The sequence below is a fragment of the Benincasa hispida genome, chromosome 12, assembly GCF_027475165.1.
Source record: "Benincasa hispida cultivar pf3 chromosome 12, pf3_genome.v1.1, whole genome shotgun sequence".
NCBI classification, from domain to species: domain Eukaryota; kingdom Viridiplantae; phylum Streptophyta; class Magnoliopsida; order Cucurbitales; family Cucurbitaceae; genus Benincasa; species Benincasa hispida.
The window spans coordinates 23,157,575-23,175,345 of record NC_143489.1 but is presented as its reverse complement, the minus strand read 5'-3'; the positions used below and the strand labels follow the sequence as shown (position 1 = coordinate 23,175,345).

Sequence of the window (17,771 nt, the reverse complement as noted above, 5' to 3'; positions counted from 1 at the left end):
GGATCAGAGGTTGCCCAACACATATGCTTGAGGCAAATCCTAAGAAATTAGAACCTCGTTCAAAATTGTGTCTATTTGTAGGTTACCCTAAAGGAACGGGAGGTGGTTACTTCTATGATCCTAAAGATAATAAATTGTTTTTGTCGACAAACGCTACATTCTTAGAAGAGGACTATATAAGAAAGCATAAGTCCCACAATAAGACCGTGTTGAATGATTTTTCTAGTGAAACTACTGAACCTTCAACAAGAGTTGTTGAAGATCCCAACACCTCAACAAGAGTTGTTGAAGTTGGTTCATTTAGTAAGTCACACCCACCTCAAGCATTGAAGGTAAAGGAATTGGTGAAGGTCCTTGAGCGAAAACAGGGATCGAACCCAGATCCCAATTTTAGAGAATCAAGAATTTTACAGAAACAATTATACAACAAAATTAATTATAACATGCTAAATATAAAATTAAAAGGAGAGAAAAGGAATTATGAAAACTCTTACATTTGAATAACATTTCTTCAAAAAAAAAAAATTCTCCAAAATTGTCATGTACAAAACGATCAAAAGATTCAAATGAACACCACCAAGAATGAGTCCTCCGTATTCTTTGGGATGAGAATCACAGGAGTTTTGTGAGCTCTGTGATTTTGGTGAGGGAAATATTGGATAAGAGAGGAGAAGAGATAATGGGAAAAGAAAAATCTATGAGAATTCTACAGAACTGTTCTATATTCTTCCTCTCTATCAAAACGAATGAAGAAGATGAAGCCAATCCCAACCACCTCTCACTCACACATTTTGAGTTGAGAGAGAATAGGGGAAAGAAGTTATTTTCCTTCCATTAATATTTATTAATTAAAATTAAATTAGTAAAAAAAGCGGTTTGAATGTGAGGGTTGTTTTTACTTTACCCGAAGGTTTTGAATTAGCGCCCCCTCCCCCATGATCATAATTCTCCCGAGATAAAAAAAAAAAAAAGATGGGCAATCTGTGTTTTCAGAGCTATCGTCTCATTAAAAAAAAATATTACCGTGATAGGACCTGTAGTAAATCCACCTTTCCTATTCTTTTCCCAGACCCCGTGACTAAGAAAGATGTTTACTTCTTAAAATAACCATATATGTAGACGGGAACAAGGGAAGGGATCAAATTTATCCCGACAGGAGTAAGAGTAATAATAATGTTTATAATGCTACAACAGTAGGTATAGTAAGCAAAATAATACGAAAAGAAAAAAGAGGATATGAAATAATCCTAGTGGATGCAGCGAATGGGCATCAAATGGTTGATTTTATCCCTCTAGGACCAGAACTTCTTGTTTCGGAGGGGAATCTATCAAACTTGATCAACCATTAACGAGTAATCCTAATGTGATGAAGAAGATGAAGCCAATCCCAACCATCTCTCACTCACACGTTTTGAGTTGAGAGAGAATAGGGGAAGGAAATTATTTCCCTCCCATTAATTTAAACTAAATAAAATACAATAAAAATTAATTTAATTTTAATTAATTAATATTATATATATAATAACTAATTTATTATACATATATACATAACTATATGTTTTATCACATATAACATATAACCTATAGTTTTTATATTGTATTAAATATAATATAACCTATAGTTCCAATTCTCTCACAAATGACATTTAATATAAATCTCATTTATATTAAATTTAATTATATGAATCTAATTCATATAACTAATATTTGAATCATATTCAAATATTTATTTCCTCTCAAATAAACTTTATATTATAATGTATTACATACATTATAATGATTGTATCATATATAATTAAATTAAATTAATTATGCCACATATAATTAATTCCCTCGATTAATTTGAACGATTCAAATTAATCTAAAATTGATTATCATTTAATCCTATTGAGCTACAGATGGGACCTCATGGACTTGTAGATTGAAGCTCCAATGGTACTTGAATAATTAATTAAACTCTTTAATTATTTTATTCAACATCCATTAATTGTCGGGCAGTCTACTAAAGATCGACAGCTGCACTATTCACACAATAGATATATTTCTATGTCCATTGGATATAACTAATCAACAGTGCGATTGTTGGGGTTGATGTCCTAAAGTCTCGTGTCTTGTAGTTTGTAAACAGTTTGTACGAACACTTGTGTTATTAATATATGATATTTACTTCACATATTATATTTTGCTCGGTTAATTGCTTTATTTGTTTTACCACAAACCAATAAAAATAAAATCTTTGGTTATCTGTATGTGAGACTCAAGCATGTATATGGTGACATACAAGTGGATCATGTCTTGAGTGATAACAAAAATGGTCTGTAGTATATAGATAAAAGAGGGAAACCTTATCCTGGTAACGCTACAGACGCGGCCCGTTTTGTGGAATGGTCACAAGTGTTGTGACTTGTCACAGATGGTCTGATCCTAATCATTCGTGTTGGGGACATGCGAGCGGGGGCGTCCTATACAAAGAGTTTGTATAAAACCTGACCACGAAGTGTTAACGTCTCGTTATATAATACCGTTCATGACAGAGATTTCACTTCACTGGGATGACCATAAGACCATAAGTAACATGACCTCAATCCTAAGTGAGTTGGGAACTCTTGCTATTGAGGGCGGTTCTTTGATTTGTATGAATGCGTGGCCAAGTCGCCAATTCAAACCTACCATTTTAATGATTCGTCTGATTTGGGAGCTGGGAACTCAGCTACACAAGATGAAATTCACTTCTTCCCTGAGGTAGGGGTAAGTAAATAGATGGCTCCCTTAAGGGCTGATTCCGGGGCTTAAACGATGTGGCGCCACACACCTTCTCTTGGCCCGAGAGGTGTTCGGACTATGTTGTATTGTTCATTAGAAGAATCAGTGGTACTTAAGGAGTGAGATGTAACTATAGGGGCATAACGGTAATTTGGCCCAGCTGTACTTACAAGCATCTATGAAGGGTCATCGTACTTATGATTGGTTATATCCGATGGACACAGAAATATATCTGTGGTAAGAAGAGTTCAGCTGTTGGTCTTCAATGGAATCACTGATAGTTAACGGATGGTGGATCTCGTGGCTAAAGAGTTTAGTCAGCTATTCATGTACTGTTGAAGCTTCGAGCCATAGGTCCATTAAGTCCCCTGGGTAGCTTGGATAAAAGTCGAGAACCAGTATTTGGGTTAATTTGAAATGTTCAAATTGACAAGAGAAAGTTCGATTATATATGATATAACTGGACTGGTTAATTATATATGATATAATTAGCAAATGTATGAGATACATTATTTTGGAGGAAATTAGATATAAATATGATTTATATCAAGTAGAGGAGAAAATACTATAGTAGATATGTGATATCAAACTATAGGATATAAATATAATATGATTATATTTATTAATTAATTAATTGATTAGTTAAATGATAATTAATCATTTTTTCACGTTCGGATGTGGGTAGTGGGCAGTGTTGGTTATGGTAACCGATGGGTTAAAAATGAAAAAAGTCTTCATTTTGAATCGTGCAATCGGTAGTCGTTCAATCGCCCAAAAGAATTTGTGAAGCGCGCGTTGGTGATTCAAAACGATCTCTTGAGACCCTATGCGATAGCATTCTTCGTCTAAACAATCGTATACCTTGCGCCTAAACAATTGCACACTATCGCCTAGACGATCGGATAGCTTCTTTAAACGATCGTATAATGTGCTGATTTAGCTAAACGATCGTATACCTTTTGCTAAACAATCGTTTAGCAAATCCTACACAATCGTGTAGCTCTTTTATGCGATAAGCACTTCTGCTATATGATAGCATCATTTTCTTTCCCACTTGCTTATCGCCTACACGACTCGTTGTTCCTCCCTCCTCTACCAAATTCACCAAAGCCCACCCTTTGGTTTTTCACTCCGAGAATACTTGAGGCTCATTAGTGGTGGTGTCGTCCCCGTTGCGGCGTTCGTGTTCGCATTGATCGTGCTGTTGCAGTCGACATATCCGCCGGGTGTTGTAGATCTGTTGGAGGGTTTCCGCTGCATTGGGTTCAGAAGTGCGAAAAGAGTCTTCAACTAGTATGGACCTTTTCCTTATTATTGTTTTGTGTTATGAGCATGCCAATAATTAGTTTAATGTGCATAACTGTATGTATTGAATGTATATCTATTGTGATTCGGTCACTGTGAAATCGGAGTGATCTGAACACGCTCATAGAACTCTTAGTATGAGATCCTTCAATGCGATGACCCTTCACAAATTGCTCGTAAGTACAACTAGACCAAAATTACTATTTTGCACTTATAGTTACATCTAACTCCTTAAGTACCATGATCCCTCTAATCAACAATAAGTCATAGTCCAACTATGACCAAACCCCTATTGGGCTAGAAAATGGTGTGGCGCCACATTGTTCAAGCCTCAGAATCAGCCCTTAAGGGAACAATTTACCTACTTTCCTCGACGTCGGATAATAAGTGAATTCCGTCTTGTGTAGCTGTGTTTCCAGCTCCCCAATAAGACAAATCCTCTAAATGGTAGGCTTGTTAAGTCGACGATTTGGCCACTTTCACCCATACAAATCAAAGGACCGCTTTCACTCAGAATTCAGGTCATGTCCCTATGGTCATCCTGGTGAAATGTAAGTCTTTATTGTGAACGACGTTATATAATAATACTAGTCATTTCGTGGTATGGTCTTATACAAACTCCTTTGTATAGAATACCCTCGCTCACATATCTCCACATGAATGATCAGGATCAGATAATTTGTAGCACTTTACGACAATTATAATACCTACAAAATAGGTCATACTCGTAGTGTCACCATGATAAAGAATCCAACCTTATCCATCTACTACAGACCATTTAGGTTATCACTTAAACATGATCCACTTGTATGTCTCTACACACTTGTTTAAGCTTCAAAAGATAACCTTGGATATCAGTTTATTAGTTTGTAGGTTTAATACTACTAAATGTCAAATAAAATATCTCATAATTTATTAAATAAATAAAATATTTGTACAATACAATTATAAACTACAGAACCCTACGAGATTTAGGACATCAACCTCAACAGAGGGAGTCTTAACGTAGTGGGAGGGTTGCGAACCCGCTTATTTGTGATATGGTTTAACAAAAACCGTAACTATCATAGTTGACGTAGATGTTGAGGATCCATTGTTTTACAAGAAGGAAATGGAGGATGTTGACAAAGATGAATTGATCAAAATTATAGATCTCGAAATGGAATCTATTTACTTCAATTTAATTTGAAATCTTGTAGATCAACCTGATGGGGGTAAAATCTATAGGTTAGAAGTGGATCTACAAGAGAAAACGGAGTGCTGATGGGAAGGTGCAAACCTTTAAGGTTAAATTTGTGGCAAAGGGTTATACCCAAATTGAAGGAGTTGACTATGAGGAAACTTTTTCACATGATGTCATGTTCAAGTCTATCTGGATACTCCTGTCGATTATCTCATATTATGACTATGAGTTTAGAAGCTTGAGGGATTCATAACCCAATGTCAAGAGCAAAAGGTTTGCAACTTTAATCGGTTTATGGATTGAAGCAAGCTTCTCATCAAAATGTTGATAAGCCTTATGTTTACAAGAACTAAAATTAAGAATTGGCTAACAACCCAAACCTTTTTTAAGCCTTTCTTAATCATACTTCAATGTCCTCAAGATCCTTCTTATTTGGATGTGATCGGTTCATTCATGCCCGGGGGTGATTCACATTTATTGAAGTCTGGAGTATAATGTCATGAAATTAAAAATTGAATTTTAAAATTGTATCCCTATTTTAAATATAGGGACAAAAAGTTATCTTTTCCTTTAAAATATATATTTCATATTATAAAGGTTTCATTTTTTTTTCTCTTTGAAAATAATAAAAAATTCATTGGCTAACATGCAAAAATCAGGATTTTTGCATTTTCATTTACTGCATTATTTGTTACATATATTTTCGATATAGCTTCGGTTTAGTTTTTGTAATTTAAAATTTTCTAATCAGTCACTTGATCAAAGTTTCAAATTGGATCATATGATTTAATTGATCTTATCATTAAGATTTAGTATTGAGTCAAGAGTATATGGAAATAGATGAACTTTTATAGGTGAGTAAAAAAATAGGTCAAAGACACTTTGTGAAAGTTAACCAAACATATAGATCAAAATGAAACATTCGAAACTAACCAAATTTAAATTAAACTCAAATTATGAAGGCAAAATTGAAAATTTTAAAATCATGAAAACGAGATTAAAACCTTTTAACTTAACCAAAATTTTAATATCTATTTTACATAGAAAATGATGAATGCAATAAGTATTTATTCATTGGAAATGAGTGAAATATTTCAGCAAAGTTGATTTTATACTTATACTATTGAAAGTATAAAAATGTATTCGCAAAGGTAGACTGAAAGTTTTTGAAAAAGAGAAGTTTGAATATATGTTTTAATTATGAATTTATTTTGAATTGGCCAAATGTAACAGTACTATAGTTACAACTTTTAGGACCATGCTATGAAAATAGGAGATGCCTCCATTAATAAATAGCTCAACTATCCAAGAGAGAAAAAATAGTTAATATTGCGACTGCGAGTCCCAAAGACACCCAACTTTTTAAAAGCATTTCAAATAGTTTTACTATTTTTAGAATTTTTAAATAATTAATGAGTACTACTTCAAGGCATGTTTCCCTCATTTAACAACTCTCTCAACTTCTCCACCATGTACTTCTTATGTCTACTCCCATTTTATACTCAATCGTCACTCTCTCCTCCCTCCAGTATCCGGTGATAGAGTATATTAATAATTTATCATATATAAATTATATCATTCAAGTTTTCATTTTTATTTGCTTAGTATGTCAATTATTTATATGTATAATGCTCATTAAAAAAATCACAATATTTTGGATTAAATCTTTGTACACAATTTCTCAAAAATTAAAAAAAAAAAATCCTCATATACAACATCAATATTCAAAATCTATTCTTCAAAAGCCCATTATAAAACCTCAATAGAAAACTCATCCATGAATATATGTGAGAAAAACCTTAACGAAATCCCTAAAATCAAACAAAACCTTTTTTTCTACATGCCTCACTAAAATATTTTTTCTAAATACCCCACTGAAATATTTAACTGACCATTCATAACTCTTTAGTTCTCGATAGTTTTTAAAAGTTAAATTTATAAATAATACTTCCACTCATTTATTTTTATTTATTTATCTTACTTTTGAAGACTATTCAAAATTCAAATCATGATTGAAAATTATATATATATGTTTAGTATTAAAAAGTGGAAAAAAATTTAAAAAAAAAAAATTGGTACGTCTATCCTTGACTTAAAATTAAATTTCGTATTTTTAAATGTTGGTATTTCGTTGACTATTTACGATTAATCTTAAATTTTGACTAAATTTTTTTAAACAAAAATAATAAATAATTATTTAAAGGACAATAATTGAATAAAAAAAAACTGAATTGATATAATAATTAAATTATAATTTTTTTTAAAAAAAAATAGTATTCATACGGACAAATGAACCAGATAATACAACTCTATATACCCAAAACATATAAATTCAGACAATACAACTCTACACCCCAAACACAAACATCAACGTTTCAAACAGCTCCCAGAGGAGAGAAGATACGAGCATAAATGCAGTTTAGAGCAGTTTAGACTTTAGAGCATCTTCCATCGTAAAAGATTATTAACTCCTTTATAAGGTGACAGAATTCTACAACTCAAGTTAGACATTTGATAGAAAATAACCAAAAGAAAGTACAAAAAGCAACTATTATTAATCTGAGCAAACTTTTCATAGGCTGGAAAATCGAGCCACCATCGATTTTTGATAATATATAGGTAAGAGAATGAAACCTCTCCTATCAAAATTGATGATACAGACTCAATTGAATTATGCTCAATTTAGAGTTGAACTCGATGTAGTTCATCATAAGAAACGAGGAAAAACGAAAAGATTATCGAATACAATCTTTTAAAGACATTAAAATAGATCATAGGCAGACCTATCTACCGCGGAAAAGGAGAGTTTGCATAAAAAATGTCTCCATCCCCTATAAATTAATCCCACATTATCCAGGAAAAACAAACCAAACTTCTCTATCATAAGAAATAGAAATCCAATAGTCAAAAGTTGTAAATAGCAACAAACCACTGAGGTATAATTGTGGTTGAATTACAACAATGGCATGAAACTAAGTCGAGCACCATTTTCCACTTCAGAAAGCATTCAATTTCTCCTAAGCAATAGTTGTCAAGTCCTATTCATTTGATATTGATCTATCAGAACTAGAGATAATTCCATCAACATGCTATTCTTATTAGATACTGTAGAAATCCTGAGAGATTAAGTAGTAGAAAATTTTCCCATGAGATAAAAATACTAAGTATGATATCTGGCTATCTATCTATCTATTTTACCCTAAATAGTAATATTCAGCATTGGGATATGGAACAGGTAAACGTGATAAATACTCCAAATCTATTTATAAAGAAGTTGTTAGGAAAGGCCATGCATGGGAGTATTTACATTCAAAAGGAACGAGTGAAATAATCAATTAGAAGATAGAAGGGAAAAGGCACACCCAACATGATAAACCATCTGCCATTTTCTACTTCTCTGCAGAGACCATGAAAGGCCAGTTAGAATCGCAAATATCGCAAGGTGACTTTCCATCATTGTCTTTTTCGCTAACGTTAGCATTGTTCTTCACGAGATATTCGGCAATCGCTTCTCGGTCGCATATAACGGCATAATGCAATGGAGTTTGGCCATCGACGTCCTACATCAGAAAGTGCACAAAATTTCATTCACATAGGAAACGAAGGGTTTGACCCAGTAGGTCACTATTACTGAGTTGTAATTTTGTATAGAGCATTTAAAAAACAAATCTACCATCTAAAATGCACAGATTTACTTTTTAACAAAATAAATAAAATGACAATTTGCAGATCTCTGAAATCTGGCCTGAACTAAGGTAAGTCCTTTCTGACTAATATTACTAGTACATTTTCAATAAGAAACGTGGCACAGGCAAAAGCTGCCACCGAGTAGAGGTTTGGCTCAGGTGGTATGGAAACCTCGCAGGCAATCCTGATCAGTAAATATTTAGTGTTAAATATATTGTAGGTACCTCACCTTTATATTGACATCAGCATTCCTGCTAACAAGCAGCTCCACAACATTAGAATGACCACGATCCACTGCCCAATGCAATGGGGTCCTGCCTTCACTATCTGCAATCATTCAAAAGAATTGTTTAGGAGATATTACTCAACATCATCCTTGGAAGGAAAAGAAAAATGTAGCCAGGACAGCATGTTGCTTGAATCATTTGCAATAAAAAAGAAACAAACTTTAATAGAAGCACAGCATGCCATAAAATATTTTCAAATGTTATTTTTATCTAAAATCAAATTATACCCAGCTTCATGAAGCATTTCAAAATTTAAACTTCGAATATCAAGTTACAACTAGACTCTTCTCTCGTGGGGATGGCATGAGACTTCCCCCATATTAGGTGGAGATTTGGATCTCAGAAAGTTTCAAGTTAACTATTGTAATTTGGGAAAGAAAGATTTAGATGTTATCTAGCCAGAGGGTTTAGGAATGGCTCTTTACTTAAATTGGGACAAAAGAACTTTAACCAAAAGAGGTCTTCTAGGAAAAATCATGAAATTGGACGATTGGAGGAAAATTGGTTATCTACCTGACTGTTAGAATAGGCTTGGTTGGTCAAACTTCCTCTCCTGACATCGATATCAAAGAGTCAATAGGCATCTACAAGCTAATAGAATTGAATGTAGTAAAGGAAGTTGGGCACCTAATTGTTTGTCCTTCTGGGTATTTCCATAATCTTTAAATATCAATGGGGTGTAGAATTATGACGTTGCTGCAATGGAAAAACAAGATGGATGACTTCCAAGGGTCGTGCAGTCTGTGTTGGGAAATACTACAGCCCATCTTCTCTCTTTGTTAAAGATGGAATTCATCTTTGTAATTCGACAGAAATGCTGAAGACGAAAACACAGGATTTCCACCGGAATGTTGTAGGAAATAGAAAGGCTAATCATTTAAATATCTGGAACATAGTTTCTCTTTCTACAGAATAGGGAAATTTGGAATTTGCAAATTTTAGAAGCAAAAATTTAGGTTTAATCGGCTACATGATCTGAAAATAAGTTCTTGAAAACAAATTTTCAGTCTGTATCGTCAAATTCTAGAAGAAATCTCAATGAAGAAGGAATGTGGATTGGCTCTCGCTCATGAGTCATATTTTGTCAGCTTCTCTCCAACCAATCTCCTTTTATGGACTTGGACAATTGAGCCCTTTGGGCACTTCTATTTGCAGCTCTCCTAAGAGACCTAAATATCCGAAGGGGCATTCACCAATCGGAAATTTATAAAGTGATTCGGAAAATCAAATATCCGAAGAAAGTTAAAATCCTTATCTAGAAGATATCTTGGACAGCAGCAATACCCAAGAAAAGTGCAGGCACAATTCAAAATCACATGATCACAATTATTATCCACTGTCAATTTGCTGCTACTTTTTGTAGCCAACTCTTAGCCTTGTTCCTTCACTCCTTTTAGCTTATTCACCCATTCAAGAAAAAAACTATAATATTTGGTCGAATATCATTACAAAACTCCTCTGGAATACTTGGAAAGAGAGGAACTTCAGAACTTCTGTTTTTGGTGTACAGGAAAGAAATTACCCTTATCTAACTGATCAGATCCTTTCTACAGCTGTAGAAATAAGTTTTCCGATTACTCTGTAAAAGTTATATATGGAGTGCATTTCTTGTAAATTCAATTAGCCTCGGTAGGGGATCTCGCCCCTCCTTTTATAAATGACATTATATTGATGACATTATGTTTCCTTTCAAAGGGGAAAAAGAAAGAGAAAAAAATGGATAGCACAAGCAAAAAGTAGGGAACCATTAACCTAGATTGGAATGTGTTTTAGTAACCTCATCTCAGTCAAGGAAGGGACTTCTTGTCCCTTTGCTTGTTAGGTTGTTTTGTTATCCCTTTTTTTGGAAATTGGAATGAAGTGGTTTCTCATTTCTTTTTAGCATATATATAAATTCATAAAAATAAAAAAACAAAATAACAAAATAACAAAATAAAATAAACCAGACTAGTTTCTTTTGTTTTTTAATCGATGACTTTCATTGAGATAAAAATAAAGAATATAAGAGCATACAAAAAACCAAGCCCACAGAAAAGGGGAATCCCTCTAAAAGAAGAAGCTCCAACTCTATAAAATAGAACCTATAGAGTAGAGAGAGAATGATGTAGACACCACGATACCATTACCATCATTACTGGTAAATCAAAGTGCAACGATGGGGCGTTCATTAGATCGCAGATGAATTTAGAAAAGCAACAGAAGAAAATCACAATGACAGCATCATATTAGTCAGCAAAGGGGCACAATAATACACCTAATTGAATCATTCAGTAGACAATGAAACTCGAACTACATAATGAAAGCACACCCAACCCCAGAATCATCTGTTGATCCTTATGAAGGTTGTCTAAATAAAAATCACACACAGTCCTCACATACCCAGAAGGTAAGCTGTTCCTTTAGAAATCATACATAATTCTAACAAACCAGGAGTTCTTTTGTGGCTCAATATAAAAGGTGAATATGCTAAACAACGTTTCCCTGATAGACTGATCAGAGGCATCAAGCTTATCATTGAGTCACTTGAAAGTTCTTTTTGGAAACAAGTTCAGAAGCAGATTAACAATAATTCAAGCCAGATTGGCCTCATTTGATTAGCTTTTCTTTCTCCAGCCCAGAATAATTTACTAAATATACCCATAATATCACAATACGTTATCCTTGATTGTTAGAGTCCTATGAAGGCAAACTAACTAAATCAAGTCTACATGCCTACTTCGAAGTTTATCGTGAATCAATTCATTTGCCAACCTCCATCACTCATTAAACCTATCTCATTTTTGGAAGTCAAATAATAGGTTAACAACTTCTTTTAGTTAATTTTAATTTTCCAAGAGGTTATTGACTTTGTAACCCATGTTCAAAGACATTAAACATTAAGCACAGTTACGAATTGTGAAGAACCAAAACAAAGATGGCTTGAGAAACTAACCCTTGATATTCACTGAAACACCACTTTCTACACACTTCAGCAAATTTTCTAATTCTCCTTCTCTAGCAAAGCCATGAATATCTTCCAGCTCCCTGAAAGTTGAAATCAAAATCTTCAGTAGTGGGATTCCTTGTGTGGGCTTGAAAAGCTTCAGATTGTATCCAAAGATATTACATCCAAAAAAGCTAAAGAAGAATCCCTCCCTAAGGAGCACTTAACAATAAGTTTCTGGTAATGATAAGCTACCAATGAACTAAGACTCCAGCAACAGGAAAAGATATGCAGTATCAAATATCAAATTAACAAAATAATGATGCCTAATTAAACAAAGATAACAAAATGATGAAAATAGTCAGCTACTCTACTTGTAATAAAGATCCCAAAAACATAAAATAAAGCAAAAGGGGAAAGAGGGAAGTCAAAATGGAGTGAGGAACGAAAAATTCAAATCTCAAAATAAAATAGAGCAATAAAAAAGGAAGAGATCAAGAGAAGTTGGAAAGGAATTCTCAGAAAGAAAATGTTGGCATTGCTTCTAAACTATGAAGGAAACAGTAAATTAGATTCTGTTCTTTCCACACTTCTCTCCGTTCCAGGTAGAGGTAAGAGTAAGTGGCTAGATTTAATGCCTTTGTTTGGACATCTGTCACTAAGTCGTTTTATGATCTTGGTTTGGGCATCTATCACCGAGCCTTTTTATGATCTTGGTTTGATTTCATTGGGATGGAGCCTTTTTCTGCAGCTTGTTTTTCGGCTTCCTATTTTTGTTGGGCTTGTCTTTGTATGCCCTTGTAGTTCGTTCATTTTTTTTATCAATGAAATTTTAGTTTCTTATCGGGGGGAGGGGGGGGACAAAATCATTAATGGACAAAACTCATGCAACCATTTAAATGAATAGTAAGATGATCAAGACAAATTATTTTCATCAACATCATGTTGAGATTGGCACTCTATTGTAATCATAGTAAACTTAAGAAAACCCCCTCATCAATATTGTCAGTTCTTGCAGGCTGAACTGGTGAAGGAAGGCATGGTACTTTTTTATATATATTATTAACCATTTTCGTCTTTTTGCAAAGGTATTATGAGCCATTTTTACTCAGACCAAACCAGGAAAATAAAACACAGACCTGGCACACAAGAGAGCCATATAAAAAACAAGCTACAACAAGGAGGAATACAGGGACCCAAGGGAGAATTAAAAAACAGAGAAATATCACCCATGAGAAAAAAAAGAGTCAACAGCCTAGAAACAAGCTGATAGAACTCAATAACTGTTATTTATAGTCAAGAAGAAATACAAGGACCAAGAGAGAATTAGAAGCTCTCCCATCTCTCCCAAAACCATTTACTCCAATATAACAAAAAGGATGTTCTCCCTTCGCTCCCTATATCATATATTTACACAATGTATTCGTCTAACTTGCCAGCAAACTAGGCCCCACTCCCCTAACCTTGGCTCACCCCCAAAATCATCTCTCTACCCACCCATCTTCCGCCCATCTTAATCAATGAGGACCTTCACAAGATTTTTAACTTAGAGAAGGAAGAGGTCTAACACAACCACGCATCCCCCTGAAAAGTGTAATCTTCAGGATTGCTGAAAATTCCAACTCTAGACCTCCACAAGTAAACTACAACTCCACCCCCGACCTTAAAGGGTGAAAATGCTCATTAAAGTGGCCTTGAGCAGGAAAGATTCTTACTTAGTTTTGAAAATCAACCACGTTTTACCAATCAGTCCGACTAGAATAAAATTGCTTGAGCAACCTCTTACCCAAAGAAAAAGAGCAAAAAGGACCATAGATCATTCAAGAAAAGCTAGGGGAAAAAATATCCAGAAGGAACAAAAGCCTGGGTCTAGAAAACGCTGGCTTTACCCAGGTAGGAAATACCCAAAAAAAGAACTCTCTTTCAACCAGACCATAGACCAAACTCCAAGACCCAGGACGTTAACTAATTCCTCCCCTTTTCAACTATATGCACTTTTCCACTATTTATTAAAGCTAACAAACCAAAAAAAATGGTCAAGCACCAAAAAAGCATCCTTGTTGATCAAGGGATGAACAAGACATGAATGAGACAAAAGGGTGACAGGCTCACCATCTCATCTAATAAGAGAACGATCTAGTATCTCAAGCTCCTGCATCAATCATTGCTCTAGGAGCAACTTTTCAAATGTGATTTGAAGAAGAAAGAAAACATCTACAATAGAGGCCTTGTTATGGAATTGCGCTTGGAAATTAAATAATAGGTTGTCTAATGATTAAGGAAACAGCTAGAGAAGCATTTGACTTGGTAGGACCTCGTTATTCCTATTAGCACTCTATACACAGCTCCTTTCGCATGTCTATGAGCTCACATGAGAAGCTTTACATTTCAGTAAGTTGTAAATTTCTGTTCATAATATCAACTAAAGTAGTTTTAATGTTTCAAACAATTAAATGGGGGAAACACACGAAAGCGTGGCTTATAAGTAGAACGATTATATTCAACATTAAAAGGAACCTTACAACTCATTCCCGGTTTCCTCATATACAAAAGTGCTGAAGACTGGCCCCATTGGTCCTCTAGAATCTTTACTTCTAGCATCAGCATTTCCGTCTTTGCTCTTCTGGTCCTCATAGGCATTCAAAGCTAATTATGAAGAGAACAAGAAACACAAACAAACAAACAAGAAGCAAATAGGACAAGTAAAGATGGTGAAATAAACAAATTAAGTTCTCACCCCACTTGCACCAGCCACCCAAGATGGAAACAACTCGGTAACGATATCAATGTACTTTTGCATTGCTTCTTCAGGAGGCATGGCACCCAATTTCTGCCACGCTTGCCTGGTAAAAACAATTACCTATAAGTATAAAGAAAACACTCAGCCCAAAATGAACTGAAATGCTGTTACCTCGGAAGAGTTGATTTCAGATATCTTCACCTATTCTAATTCATATTTTTGTGATCATAACATAACAACATGATAACACACGACAAGAGTGTAAAGCATCTTACAGTTTAAACACGACATGAGAAAGTTTATTTTTTCTTTATATATATTTGTGAGTGTAGAACCAACACCACGTTTATATACATTTGTGAGTGTAGAGCGAACACAATGTTCAGCTAGTCTTACCACATGACACACATCGACCTAAACCTATACTTGGTAGCAAAAAAAATAAGGACTTCAATATCCCATGCAGGTGGAGTTTGAACTCCATGACCTTTTTGAAATTTGGTAGTGATCTCACCAAAATGCCTTGTTGTATATAATGACTATTTTGCTACCCTAACTACTAGAATAAAATTCCATAAACGTACTTCATCACATGCCATAACTACAATGACCATGGTCCAAAGATGGATTGGGTTTCCTAAATACAGTCATAATTTAAGTTTCATCCCCGTGTCCACCAGTGAAAACCTGATCAAAAGGGCCAAATGGAGCAAGGCTTTTAAAACGCATACTAATTAAAGCACTATACTCGAATAATTTCTCCCTAATGTAACTGCCCCTGCAATAATTAAACCAGTCTCTTCACCAAGTAATGGCTAAGGAACTAGGTAGCAAATCTTCATAATGAACAGGTAGGGGGAGAAAGCCTTAAACGTAGAGAAACACCAATACCACTTGGCTCGAGCTGTCATTTTCAAGGCAGACGGCTGTGGCGTGCTGCAAGGCCCCTCAGTGGCGATTTTATAGTAGCCGTAGAGCTGCAACTGTAGTTCGTTGGATACCTTGGGTGAAAGCCGGTCAGCTGCAGAGGCGGCAACAAAAGCAGTCGCGGCACTGAACAACTCATCCAACTCGGTGCTCTCCACCCCTTCCCAATCATCATCGTCGGTATCACTCCCACCAATACTCTCATTCCTGACACTACCATGCTCCGCGATGACAGAGTCAGCCTCGTGCGCCAACCCGAAATCTCCCGAGCCCGACCCAACATCTGGCGGGTCGGTTTCAATTGGGTTGGCTTTGGAAGGTCCGTCGGTGGCAGTAGAGGCAGTACGAGAGATAGAGAGGTTATCTTCCTTGAAAGAGACGACTATGGAGATCAACTTGGCAACAAGATAAGAGAAGATGAGGCCTATGAAGAGGGTTTGGAGAAGGTCTTGCCACTCTGCCATGGCGAGGCCAATTGAAGAAAGGAAGAAGAAGTAAAGGCCAATCTGAAAGGGAAATTCAGAAGAAGATTGATTGAAGGAGTTGGAAAACCCTGGATTCGGAACGGAATCTACGAAGAAAAAAATTGGAAGATTGGAAAAATGGAAAAATGGCGTTGGCGATGGCGTTGGCGGAGGGCATAAATACCTATGCAACAAACGTACAGTCTATTGAAAGCGGCGGCGTACGCAATATTGGGAAATCCCCACGTGATTTTGTACTATTTACACGTGCCATCATCCTGGACGTCTTCACTTTGGCGCTTACTGTGAGATGCGAAGCAGGTGATTCCAACAACTTTTTTCTTCTTTACAGCTCGCTCAACTACATTTTTCATTCATAATTAAATTAAATGATGTTCTGAATATTTATATATATTTAAATTAATTAAGTAAAAATCTCTAAATTTGTGTTCCAAAGTTGGAGGAAAATTTCGGTTAGATATAAATGAAATTTCGGGAGTTCGATAGGCTTAAAATTTGAGTAGAGGGGTATTTTGATTTCTCCCATTTTTTTTAATTTTTTTAATTTTTTTGAAATTTCAATCTTTTTTAATATTTAGCTATGCTAATTTAATGGAAATTTTCTCCCCTTTACTATAAAAAATAAAATAAAATTTTAAAAAATTATTTTCAAGAAAACCACATATTTATTTTTAACTTCATTTAAATATTTTTTTCCTTTGATTTTTTTACTATATTTCATCTCAAAATTGAATTGATGATATATCATCCAAAGTTTTCATTTTCATTAAATTAAAATTAAGAAAAATAACATATATTTATTTTTAACTTCATTCAAACCTTTTCCATTAAATTTTCACATTATTTTACCTCAAACTTCAACCAATGTGAGGTTCTCTAATATTCATTCATTTTCTCTCAAATTCTATTTATTTATAGATTTTTTTTCCACCACGTTGAGTTATATTTAATGTTATGTTTTTTTTATCCCTCTTGTATTTAATGTTATGATTTTTATATCACTATTATGTCATGTAAGTTTAATGATATTATTTTTCATTTTTTTATCCACTTCATTTTATAATGAAACCTTTATAATTATTTTGTATGTAAATATTTTGCATAATTTAATTTTATAATTAATTATCAATATTATTTTGTATTTATTTTTCTATTTATTTTCAAAATTTTTGCTATCGCATTAACATTTACATAGATATTTTACACTACACATCTAGATGTTGTCTTACTTCATAGAAATTACGATTTAAAATGTCAATTATATTCTAATTCAGCCACAATCGAAGTTTAATTAACTAATTATAGCAATTCTCATCAACATCCATAAAGTTTTCCGAAATTTTCATCGATATTGATATTTTCATAAAATTGGAAAAAATTACTAAAATCTCAGACTAATCTCTATACCGAGAAAAGGCTCAGAAGGGCCAAAACAATCAATAGTTAGAAAAAACTGTTTTGTTTAACTAAA

At 34.3% G+C, this 17,771-nt stretch overlaps 1 protein-coding gene across 2 annotated transcripts; it reads right to left on the bottom strand.

Moving 5' to 3' along the window:
* Positions 1–8,327: 8,327 nt before the first annotated feature.
* Positions 8,328–16,493, bottom strand: LOC120067767 (acyl-CoA-binding domain-containing protein 1-like). 2 transcript variants are annotated; one of them, XM_039019343.2, is made up of 6 exons: positions 15,780–16,493; positions 14,886–14,991; positions 14,671–14,771; positions 12,158–12,249; positions 9,168–9,265; positions 8,328–8,811 (listed from the first exon to the last, which is right to left on the bottom strand). In XM_039019343.2, the coding sequence occupies exons 1-6, from the start codon at positions 16,277–16,279 to the stop codon at positions 8,641–8,643; spliced, it is 1,068 nt and encodes a 355-aa protein (XP_038875271.1). In that variant the 5' UTR covers positions 16,280–16,493; the 3' UTR covers positions 8,328–8,640. The 2 variants fall into 2 exon arrangements, with proteins under 2 accessions (XP_038875271.1, XP_038875272.1); XM_039019344.2 differs by having other exon boundaries at positions 14,671–14,768; positions 15,780–16,474.
* Between the last annotated feature and the right edge of the window lie 1,278 nt (positions 16,494–17,771).